Raw genomic sequence first — 12,791 nt, 5'->3', positions numbered from 1 at the left:
GAATGGTGCAGGGATCGGGCCCATGGCCCCATCCCCTGTATGCCAGATCCAGCACACGTTTCCCACTCCAGTTGCTCTGGGATTGTGCTGCCTGCAAAGCCTGTGTAGGGCAGGTCTGAGATGTGCCCTGAACATAGCTAGTCTGGGACCTGTACTCATAGCTACCTTGACTGGTAGCAGGGGGATGTGCCCCCCCTGAGATTGGTTGCTGCTGCTGCTGGTGGCTTCTGGAGGAGGTTGCTGCTCACCACCTCCCCCACCCCAGTCGCCAGCATCTGTGGGTGGTTGCTTGCCCCCCCCCCACCAGGTGCTTCTGTCGGCAGCTGCCGTTTGCCACCTCACTGCCGACACTACCGCCCACAAACTGTGCTCCCCAGTCTTATGAGGTACCAGTCACCCATGCCTGCGCTGCATGCAATGCCTGCCTGAAGCTGGCTGCAGCAGACACTGTGTGCAGCACAGCTTCTGGACTGGCCAAAATGCATAGCATCTGCTGCACTTGTTCTGGGCCAGACGCACATAGATGCTGTGGACAGTGCTATTGCCCAGACTGGCTGAAGCACCCCTGCTTTAAACCAGCACTTCTGCTGTGGCAGCCCAGTGCAGATGAACAGGTTTTTACCACATCTTTCAGAGGGATTTTCCAAGTTCTGTGCTGCCACAGCTAGCCTCCCTAATTGCAAAACAGTGTTTAATCCTGCAAACTTTAAAATATACCCTTTAAAAATATTGTATATTTTAATAACTTAAAATGAATTGTTTTTATTATCATTAACTTATACGGAATTTCTTGTAAATTTTTTTGTGGTAAATATAGACATTTTTATTTGGGTAAATCTGGTATATTTTATTAGGCCAACTCAGATAGCTGGAAAAATTCTTTGGAAGCTTTCAGGTACAAATACCCTTCATCAGGCTGAAAAAGCAGTAAAGATATCACTTAGACCCCATTCAAGCAAATAACTTAACCATAATCATAACTTCACAAATATTTACATTTACTGGTAAGATTGTTCTCAAGCTTTAAGTGCTGTATGTGTAGGCGCTTTGCTGAAGTGTTTGTTTCAGTCATTAGAAGTTTTGCCTGAATGCAGAGGCAGGATGTCTAAAATATACTCAGAAAATGTTCAGTAGGACTTTTTAAATCAGCTAATTATTGCAGAAATAAATATATTGTTATTTACTAAGTAAATAATGAATAGTGATATTATATTGCATGACAGTTGCTGTAAGCAGGTTGGTGTGCTGTCTCTCACAGGGATGAGCTTTGTCTTTTCAGGAGCCTCTCAGCCAGTCCAGGCAATAGTCCATAGCACATACAATAACCCTTGACCAAAACAACAAACAAACAAGCAAAAATGAAAATTTCCCCTTTCCCCACATGGCAGAAAAGAGCCTTTCAGCTCAGCCCTCCCTAGAAGCAAGCTCATCTGAGTTTCAGTCTACCCCGGGACACAGACTGCTTCTTCACCAGCTCAGCCTGCTTGCTGTCTCCCTGCTTGGGCTTTTTTAGTTTGCAGTTAATTCTTCATAGCTGGGAACTTATCCCAGTGCTACCTGCCCTACTTAAAGGGCCAGACCTCCTTGTTACAGTTGTGAAAGAGTTTGATTATATATTTACTCTAAGTCACTTTTTTTAACCCTGCAGAAAAAATAAACTCTTTACCTTTTAGAAATGCTGTTATAAAATACAAAACATCAAAGTTCACATGACATTTAGGGGATTTAAAAAATATTTCAGCCAACCAAAAAAAGGTAGTAAGGGCAAAGTAAAAAAACCTCTTCGATGCTTGAAGTATAATTCAGGTGCCCATGTCCAAGAGAACAATCCAAACAAGCCTTGGCTAGCTACCTGAGAATCTGGAGGGAGTCTTAAAATTATGTTGCTATGCATGCTCAGAGGTATCCCTGGCTTGGCTGAGCAGAGCGGCTTGGTGCCTCTCTTCTACCTAAAGTTGCTTGGGATGCAGGAGTGAGGTGTCCCAATGGTTAACTTATGAGAGAGGCCTGACCTGGCAGGCATGTTCAGAATATGCCGGACACCCGGACAACATAAAGGTCAGTACAAATCAGAGTAATCACAGCTACTTTCAAGCAACAATGCCCATCTTTTACATAAGAGTTGGTGGTTAGAATACTCATGCAGCGGTTGGAGGACTGAGGGATTTAAACCCACATCTTCTGTATAACAGGGGACTGCCCTAACTACCAGGCAAAAGTGAGGCCGCTTTTCTCTCAGTGTTGAAACTGGGCTGCTGTGCAAAACAAATGCATGATTTCATCAAACCAGAGAGAAAGTAAGAGGAGAACGACACTGTTCAGTATGAGGGCACAAGAGAGAGAAAAAGATTAAAAAGTCATTGATTAAAATGTAAGACAGTGTGTCATGATGGCTAGAATCCAGGCCTGCCCTCTTTTGGGAGTGCCCTCTTCACTGTGCCAGGGTGCCTGTTGTTTGCTTTGTCTAGCCCTTTGAATTTTGTATTTCTTTCTGCAAAGAAGCACAGCTTCCATAGTGAGATTGGAGAGCGGCATCACCAGTTTATACTTTATCCTGGAGCATTTCCTGAGAAGTGTTTTAATTGCTACACTTAATGTTTAATATTAAAGGGGCATCATTGTGTTGCCACCCTGTGTTTTAAAAGCCAGTCATCTATGTGCAAAAGGATTAGTTGGGCGCCAATGTCTCAAAAGTGTCTTTGGGGTGTGAATGTTTCACATGGCCCCTGTTTCAGGGAGAAGGATGTAAATCTGGAGGAAGGCAGGGTGTCAAACATACCTCTCTCTTTTGACTGCATTACAGCCTATTCTTAGATGCCTAACACTCCCTGTTCATTATAGACTATGTTATGTTTGTGAATTCCATGCCCAGAGCTGGGCACCGAAGTCCCTTTGTGCATCTGGTCCTAATAGTGTAAAAAAGAGATGCACAAAAGGCAGGATATGCTGAGAATGTGGGGACTTGTGGTGGGGGCAGGTATGAGAGCTCATACATAGTGTTTTCTTATTACACTATTTTTAAATTTCAAATTCAATTCAAGTGTGACTCATGGAATCAAGAGGGAATTGAATGAACAGAGTGATGGCTATGTGTGACCTGGGACTAGGAACAGCAGTACAGAGGTTTAACAAGCAGGGTTTACACCCTGAGCAGGTGGGAGAGGTGCTTCTGACTGCTGGAGGGTTGGGGGTTCCCAGTGGGGGGGAGGTGGCATGACAGGAGTCTTACCTATTTTGGGGAGTCAGAAACAGTCCCTGGCTAATGCTGCTGATGCTGCCACTGCCTCTGTCACTGCCACTGCAGCACGATCTACCCAGTCTGACTGTTGGTCTTAGCAGCAGTACAGTGTCTGTACTGACTGCTGCTGCAAGATCAATGCCTTGAGGCTGCTATTGCTGCTGGGGTGCAGACTCCACGGGGGTGAGGGCAGTTCTGTTGCCCTGGGGCTCCTGCCCCTCTTGCCTGTGTCTAGGTATGCTCCTGGGGCAGTTCATGCACAAATGAAGATTACCAAAAAGAAAATGGGAAGAAAGAAATTAAGTATTGATGGTAATATCCCTGATAGATTTGAGTCAGTCCCCTGGCAGACATTACGCTTAAGATGCGATTAACCAGCAACAAAATTATTACACTTTTTTTGTGGCTGGTTTCTCTTGCACCCTAAAATGTGTGGCAGGGTAGACTGCATGGAGGTCCCTGATCCCAGAGCTGTCCTTACAGGCTGATAATCGGGAGATTTTTGGGCACCCTTTTGGTGCAGGGGGAATCCAGGAACATGATTCCAGGCTCCTCCTGTACTGGCACGTAGGACGTAATTGGGGTCTGATCCCTGATCCTAGAATCACATATTCCGCCATGCACATGTATTCCACACAATTACTGGAATTGGGGATTGGATATCACTGTCCTTTAGAATGCATGTGTGTTAGTAGCCTCAGGTAGAGTTGTTACAGACCAAACCAAACTATAATTCAAAGCAAGGCAAAGTTGGTAAGTTGCTCTAAAGGCAAGGATCAGTTGTTGAGATGGTTTTGATGGGAAGTTTTTGGAAAATGCAGAATTGGGATATGTGACATGGCCAAATTAATACTGGGAAAGATAGATTCACTGAGCAAAGTCAATGTTAGGTGAGAAGGGGAGCTTGGATCAGGATAACTGTTTGGAACCTGTACACCAGTGGTTCCCAAACTGTGAGTCATGACCTGAAATGGTGTTGCAACATCAGCGGATGGTATTGCTGGGGTTGGAGGGCTGTGGGCTGGGAGTGAGGGGCCATGCCAAGGAAATAGGGCCATAAATGGTGTCAGGCTGAGGAAAAGTTTGGGAAGCACTGATGTAGACAGTGCTTTGTTGCCTGGGTTAACAGAATTGGCATTTGTATTGTGGGTAAACCTGGGAAACAGCTGTGTGGCTTGTCATTCCTCATCCATGTAATATAAAATTATACCTATCATGATTACACTACAGTTCAGAGATCTATCTTGAGGATTTTGTGAGATGATTTTTTATTGGAAAATTATTGTTTCCCACAAAAAAATTGAAGAAAATGAACATATTTCATATTTGTCATTGTTTTTTCATTAAAATATTGTTTCTTGAAAAAAAAGCATTTTGGTTTTAAAAAATTGAAAAGAAATTGAAGAAAATGGGAACTTTCCTGTATATACCTTTTTGGCTTAATACATAATTTTTATTAACAAGACCACATAACTATATCAAAAACTTATATAAAGGACAGTACAATAGAAACACATTTTGGGATACAAGCTGTGATCATCTGCATAAATGTATTACTGACTTTCCTGATGGTCACTGTCCATTAGTTTTTGATCAAAAGCAGGACAGGTCTCTATCTTCTGTTGTCCTTTCATGTTTGACTAGTCATATTTTCACATTGCAGTATAGCTGTGATGCTTTCCTTTTTGTGATAATTGTAGCGTAGCAACCAAGTGAAGTAGATAGCATTTTCATAGTGAATATGTATCATATTCTCTCTCTCTCTTTATTCTGCTATGTTTGGCAGGGTTGCCTGTTTTCACACTCTGGCTATTGCATTGACAGCTGCTGAGATGAGGTGGATACATAGAGATCTGTGATAATCCATGGTTGGAAGCTTGGGCAATAGCCTAAGGGGTAAAATATTGGGTGACAGGGGATTCATTTTTGGATCCCCTCCTATATACATCTCCAGAAACCCTGTCTAGAGGGTGTATAGAGAGGCAGTTCCACCATGTATATATGAAGATACCTTTTTGTCTAGGTAACCCTTCCAGCATAGAGTATAGCCTGAATATTTTGTTAAATCTAGATGAAGTGAGAGAGAGTGGGTGCTGTGACTTGATGATGGTCTCTCTTGTTGCCAAAGAAAAGGAAGTAGAATTGGTAATTGCATGAAATCCCAAAAGATCTATTGTCCTATACTCACTCCCCCTTATTAAAATCAGAAGCTTATGAATAATAATTTAGTAGTCAGTCTAGTTAGATAATTAAAGCAAAGGAAAGTTAAGTATATGGCAGAATTATTTTGCAATAAGAATGTATGCCTTGTATTGCTATAAATGAAATATTGGATAACAGATGTAACAAATATCAATACATGCCACTAAGAAGTTTTTAGACACAATCTAACAGGCAACACCTGTGTCATTCATTTTCCAACAGTGTTCAAAGGACACTTTTTGTTTGAAAAAAATCATTAAAAAAATCAGTCCTCTTATCCCCTCAGGTGTCCCCATATAGGAACAGGGAGATAAATATGTGCATGTCTCTAGAGGACAATTTTGCTCCTACAAGGGGAGCATTTAACATGCTCAGAGAAGGTAAAAAAAATCACTCGTAGTCTTGTCAGGTAAGTCAAAGTTGGTTACAGGCTGCATTTTGGTCATACACTGGGTGAATTTGAATTCTTCCCTAAGAGTTACCTGGAAGTGTTTGCATTCTCAATGTGTTGGTGTAATTTATTAACTGAATGGCTGATTTAGATTGCAGCAGGCTGTGTATATTAACTAACAACTACTCCATTTCAAAACTGATTATCTTTTCCCCTTTGTGCTAAGGTAACTGTAAAAAAAAAATAGCAGTGAAGTAATGGAGGCTTTTCTGCATTTTATGCTGTGTACTGTTGCTTCTCTTTGTATGTTACAGTATGTAGTTCAAAGGTTAGAGATACTTCAAGTTATTGGGGGAACCAGTGGAGCTACATTTCATAAGCAGCCACCAGAATGAGTCAGGGCATGCATCTATGTGTGCAGTTAATTAAAGCAATAAAGTCCAGCACATATTGCGTCAGAGTTTATTGCTCCTGGGCATGCTGTTTGAATGTGTGCCCAGGACCATAGCACACTAAGCCAGATCAGAGCAGCCCCATCTGGCAGGGGGTCATCCTGTCACCCGACCTGGCTCAGCATACTGTGGAGAGGCTGGCTGTGGTATAAGGGTGCTTCAGGTTGGGGCTGACTGATACACAGCCTCACACTGAAGCACTCTCAAGACCCCGTCAGCCCTGCCAATGTCTTTGTGTGTTGCTGTGCAGTAAATAATTCGGATAGTAGGTCAGAATGAATTAGTTTACTGTGGCCTAATAGGGCTACATGTGGAGACTTCAGTGTGAAGCTAATTAGGCAGCTCTGCAGTAAACATTTCATGTAGATGTGCCTTTATAAGACTAATTTTAGTACCTGGTATATTTGAGGAGGCATATTAATAGAATTATAAGGTGTGCTTCCTAATGGAAATAATGGAAATTCAGAGGAGTCTTCAAAACTGAAGCAACTGTGCTTAGCAGTTTGACTGTGATCTTGATGTGTTTTATTAGTACCTCCAATTTCCAAATACAAGTAGGTCAAAAGTCTAAACAAAGTAGGTTTGTAACATACTTTTCTATTACATTACTGCCAGTGAAACTGGCTGTAGGCTAATGATTAAACAACAACATATATTTAACTAAGTAGTGCATGAATAATTACTATTTTGTGCCTCTGGTGATGCTGAGGCGTGTGTTTCATGCAGTTTCTGAACTGAAAAACAGAGTAACAAAAATGCTTGAAGAGTAAAATGTAGATTTCTATAAAGATTAATATTCTGAATAAAGCCTAATTACACCTGCAGTTTTTTTCCTTATGAAAGCTCATGGAATTTGACTAAGTACATTTTAAAAATAGTTCTTTTCCTTTTGTGCAAACATTTGTGCTTAGCATTAATGCTTTTAAGGACTAAGGAAAGATGAAAAATTAAAAATACTGCTTTGAATTTACAGAGGAATTATTCATTAATTGCATCTGTGAAGTAGTGAGAGATGATTTTATTCTTCATTTTGATCATCATAGACCCAGAATCTGCAGATACATTATTCTGAGTCACAAGGAAAATGCATAGTTTGAAGATGGAAAGTAATCCTCTGTTTCGTGAATACATTGATTCAAAGGCAAAGTTAACTTATTTACATCTGCTTTTCATTATTATGTTGGTGCTTGCCATGCAGTCTTTAAATGGTTGGATAGCTCCATTTGCTCCAGTGGTACTTAATGTGTGGGAAGGCACTGTAGGTCTGAATCCCTTTCACTGATTATAGTTCTGAGTCCTAAGTAGTAGCCTTCTTAAGTCTCAGTTTGAGAGACAAATTCATTCTAGTTTATAGTCAGGGCAGATCCAAGGGAGGTTGTTCACTTGCACCCACCTTTGATTCCTGGTCCATCCAAATTTTAAAGCCAACTGTCTAGCAGTGGCAGCAGGACTTCTGTTCAGGGAGCAGAAAGGGAGTTAGTTGACTTAATGGCTCATTATTATTTGCTCAATTCCTTCTAAACCCTTCATTCCACATGTGTTAACAATTCTCTTTCCTTTTAAATGGTTCCACTACTCCAGCTATCCTTACTTCTGTAATTCTTCTGTCTGCTAGCTGCTCCTAGTAACGTAGCTTCCATTTTATAGCCCTACAGACTGCTTTTTAACTCTAACTAAAAGCATTAACTCAGATATAGAAATATTAACTCAGGTGAACATTAGCTCAAGAGTGGAAATCACTTTTAGTGAAGCACTGGAGGAAGTGTCCAGATGCTTGAGAAGGCTTGACTTTGTTTTTTGAATCTGAAAGAGAGACATACAGTAAAACCTAATTAATTGGAAACTCAGGGGACAAAAAAACATTGACTTTGAAATAAGCAGTTTCAAAATAAGTGTACTGATACTAATTTGAATATATGCAAAGCAGTATAGGTATCCACAGGCTTAGTTCATCCACAATCAATGCTTTCTATTTTTTTCCAAAATTTTACAAGGTTCAGTACAGGAATTTCATAAACATACTTTTGAGCAGCACTTTTGTACCTGTTTATATATAATACACCTGGGTGCATCTACATGACAACACGTTAGGGCAGCAGGCAGAGCCCATGCTATTGTGCAAATAAGGAGTAGACTTAGTCTAATGCACATTAACATCACAAAAAAGTGTTCATCTGTGCTAGTGCACAGTAGCACCAATTATGATGCATTAAGTTTAGTACCTGTCATTACAGCTGCTAAATTTAAAGCACCGTAATTACGGCACATTAATGAACATGTGGACACACCCACTATGTAAGATATTAGTTAAAAAACAAAAGGCTTAGGATGTCGTTCATTGGGCTGGACCCCAGCAGAATCAACAGTATTTCAAGCCATGGTGACCCCATAGCCTAGCGTTACTTAGTGTGCATGTATACTCCAGATATCCCGTCCCAACAAAAGACCCACATGCCAATTAGCCCCCAACTTCTGACTGGAACCCAGTGTTCCTCTATCAAGTCCCGAGACTGTCCAAAAATGTATGTGCAGACAAGGTGCGAGCAACCTGGTCTGGCTCCAGCTCCACCCAGTGAGGGTGGGGCAACGCCAGTCACTTACGATGGGCCAAGAGAGGGGGGCAACAGAGCCTCTTATCTATGTAGACTTTTGGCGTTGTTTGTGTTGCTGGTAGGTGTTATAGGGCCTTGGCCCCCTTTTGGTCAGCGTCTTGCCCGACAGAAATGTCAGGGTGAGATCGGGCTTTGGTGTCACCTAGATGGTTCAGATGCTGCTCCTACTTGCCTGCCACATCTTTGTTTGTTGTTGGGGAAGCAGTTCCCTGTAGGTGGCCTGAGGGGTCTCGACCATGGGCTTTCTTTGTGGGACTCCAACCTCTCCTTTACCCCACCCTTACTATGTCCATGGCAGGGCAGAGGCTGCTCACTGCAGGTCTTGCCTCATCCACTGTACCTGCCTCAAATGGGTCAGGTCTTCCTGGCCGTCAGTCTGTCCGTGTCTGTCCCTCGTCTTTGGGCTGGCTCCCAGGCAACTAAACCTGACCTATCCAGGGCTAACTTTAACTGAGGAAACTTAACAAAAAAGTGTCCAGCATCTGCTTCTGGGATTCTGTCTCCCTGGACCCTTGGTTACTTGGGGGACTCATCCATCCCTTTTATCCTAGCAGGTGCGGGTACAGGCAGCCGCCCTGTGCCCAGGCCTCTGTCAGCTCTCCCAGCATGACCTCCCTGGGGCCCGGCTGACCTGTAGTTAGGCTATCCTGGTCCCATCAGCCAGGATCATTCGCTTCCCCCTCCCAGGGGTCTGTGATTCCCCACACTGTGCTCATTGTGGGGCTGCCCAGGTGTGTCTGTCTCCTTTTGCAGTGTCTGAGCTCCTGGTCAGAGCCCTGCCATTCCCCTACAGCGTCCCGTGGGGCTGTAGCTCCCAGGTGAGGTTCGCTCACCCCGGTTGGCTCCTGGGGTTTACACTCTTTGCCTTGCCAGTCTGGGTCCTCTGGCAGGTGCCCAACCCCTTCTTCCAGCATCCGGGGCTTGAGCTTTCTGGCTCTGCAGCTGGTGTCTCCTGGCCGGCATTCCACTCCCTGCTCCCCTTCTGGCCTGCAGTTATGTCTCCGGCTGCTTTTTGAGCAGCCCATGCTTCTCTGGAGCCACACCCCCAGGACTCACCTATTCACAGGCTCAGGCAGGTCCGGAACTGCCGATCCTGCGTCGGTGTCTCTCCCCAGCTGCTGCTTATCTTCACCCCTGCGATGAGTATCAGGGCACATCGGGTGGAGGTTTGGGATGCAGTGGTGGGGCTTTTGCCTCCCCTTTGACAGTTTGCCAGACATGTAAGACCAGTGAAGAAACAGAAATCATTGGAAGTGAAAAAAAAAGACACTTGCTGCTCAGCTGTGGGAGCGAAGAGTAAATTGAAATGTATTAGTGTCTCACTATGACTTGAAAAGATCTGGTGCTGAGGGGGACTGAGTGCAATGGGTACTATGTCTTATACAAGTGAGCTGTATTAACTCAGTCTTATGGCAAGTACCGCCAGCATGTTTGTCCAGTATGGGCCTTGGTCTTTTGCCAATTGTTCTATGGGTATGTTCAGTGCAAGCTGCATTTAATAAACTTCATATTTGGTTTCCATAACTGAGCTCATGTTGCAACAGCATGGTGATAGATAATGCAGTTAAGGAGGTTTTCCTGATTTAAGGGACCAGAAAATGGCTTCAAATTTCAAAGTAACTGTATTTTGAATTATCCATATTGGAAAGCATACAAAAAGATAGCCTTTTGGCTGGGGATTGATAATAGCTTCAAAGTATCTGATCCTTTGAACTACCTGATATCAGCCTAACAAGATTTTACTGTACATTAACCTGTAATGACTCTGGGACTAATAATGAAGCAACATCTCTGGCATATTTGTGCCTAGTTTGTTGCATGGGCACATGTACAGAAGATGCTACATTGCTGCAGCAATGTGCTATGGTAATGTAGCATCGGTGGGCAAAAACCGTGATGCCACAGCTACATCACCATAGCAGTGCACTCCCTCACTATGGCACATGGCTATGGCAATGTAATGGCTAAAAATAACCATGCACTGCCGGCACAGCGCAGTAATGACTATTAATATGCCGTCATATAATACTTCCTAAAGGAAGAATTAAATGATGGTACAGTAACAACGGCACCATAGGTTCACATGTAGACATGCCCACTATGATATAGCAAATGAATGCACATTCCATTGTGTTTTGTTTTGTTTAGTTTTTGCTTCAGTCTTAAATTGAATAATATAGGCCCCTACTTCTTAGTGAAGCTTCTAGTTCCCTTTTAACTGAAGAAAATTGTGCGTTGTGTTGTATGTGATGATGTACCACACTATGCGCTCAATTTTTTTTCAAAATTCTACATCTGCCCATGTTCATAGTAGCCATACTCCTGATCTTTAGAGTGCTGTACGCAACGTGATATGGAATCCAGTGTGATATGGAATTTGCAAAATCACTTTTATTGTAAGAATTATTTTTTCTGAACCTTCCTTTTAAATCTGGACATGCTGTATTATCATCTGGTTTGCTCTCCTGTTTTTCAGTGCAAGATGAGTTAATATATATATATTTATTGCGGATTTAATTAAGTTTGTTTTCTTATGTTGTTTTCAGAAAGGGTCTGTCCAAAGGATCTGCAGATAACTGCTTCCCAGGGAAGAATGGAGATTCTCTTCCAGTACTTTTTACAAGAAATGTGCAGGAAGCTATTGACAATTTTAACTGGTATGCATTAACCTCTGAAGTAATATTAATTATTACTTATGTAATAAATATGCCCATATGAGAGCATCTAATATAGCCAAGTATTACACTCTATACCAAACCCACATAATTAACAGATTGGTTTAATGCTTTGCATTAAAAATATTAAATATTTGTTACTTCTGCACAGATTTAGTGTGATTGGGAGTTATCAAGCAGCAGCTTCTTCTATGCTTTCTGGTACTTGGTGGTGGAAGGAGGCAGGGACACGACTCCCATCTGGAGGAGTTCTGTTGCTGCTCTTCCAGACTTCCCCAGAATGAAATTTTGTAGTGGTAGAAATTAATGTCTCTTCATGGCCTGAGTCTTTAGTTTTTCAAGTGAAACTTAGGCTATGCAGGCAAATCAGCAGATGAATTAGTTGAGACATCAGTTAAATACATGTATATGTTAGCCCGCTTTACTAAGTTCTTAGCTCTTCGAGTTGATAATTTCTGTCTACAGTCTATATTTTCTGTAACTTTTTGTAATTGCCTACTTTTCAGAACTTTTTTCTGAAAAAAATTCATCCCCTGCTTCCTTAGTAATAAACAAAAAGGGACATTTTTTTTCTTTCTGAAAATGATTAATTATTATTGTGGTTAAAAGCAATTGATTAAGGAACAGAATTGCCCAGACTCCATATAGTATAGAATCAAAGTAATCCTGGTTTATCTAAATTCTTGTTAATCCTGTATCCTGAATGTTTCTCAGGGTTTGAATTGTACTCTGTTGCACTGTGGGACTGCACATTTCCAAGCAAAGTAAATGTGCCAGCCAGATTGGAGAAATGATGTTCCTACTTCTGAGTTCAGTAAAGAGAATGCTGATCTGCAATAAAAGCAAAGTTTATAAAGAGGTCTCACTCTAATGTGTGTTTCTTACAAATTGGCTATTTTGCTGCTGCCCTTATCGTCATTGTATTCCAGAGTTGAGGGATCCAGAGGTCAGCTTCATAAAAGCTTTCTAACCAATCAACCCCCAGAACTAAATGGGACATGTCCATTCTTTAGGTGTAAAATGTTTATTTATAGGTACATATTATGACAATACTAATTGAAACTTTCCTGTTATTTCCTTATCTCTGTTTTACATTATTTCTTACAGTGATTTTAAGTAGATATAAGAAGGTTTACTTTTCTATAAGCTTTTGGGCACTTTTGCTACACTGATTAACTGTGCTCAGAGGGCAGAAATTAAATGAGTTAAAGGAGCTGAAAA

At 41.9% G+C, this 12,791-nt stretch overlaps 1 protein-coding gene across 4 annotated transcripts in view; it reads left to right on the top strand.

The window, feature by feature from the left end:
• FAM149A (family with sequence similarity 149 member A) overlaps positions 1 to 12,791 on the top strand; it is a 79,915-nt gene that overhangs the window by 43,944 nt on the left and 23,180 nt on the right. For all 4 annotated transcript variants that reach the window (XM_090036061.1, XM_090036060.1, XM_090036063.1 and 1 more), the window contains exon 2: positions 11,442 to 11,552. In XM_090036061.1, coding sequence (XP_089892187.1) covers positions 11,442 to 11,552 — 111 coding nt within the window. The remainder of the gene's footprint in view (positions 1 to 11,441; positions 11,553 to 12,791) is intronic.

This window comes from Crocodylus siamensis, chromosome 2 (genome assembly GCF_052110815.1).
Source record: "Crocodylus siamensis isolate JL-2025a chromosome 2, ASM5211081v1, whole genome shotgun sequence".
In the NCBI taxonomy this organism is placed as follows: Eukaryota; Metazoa; Chordata; order Crocodylia; family Crocodylidae; genus Crocodylus; species Crocodylus siamensis.
Note: the sequence above shows the minus strand (reverse complement) of the source record. Positions and strands in the feature narration are given on the sequence as shown.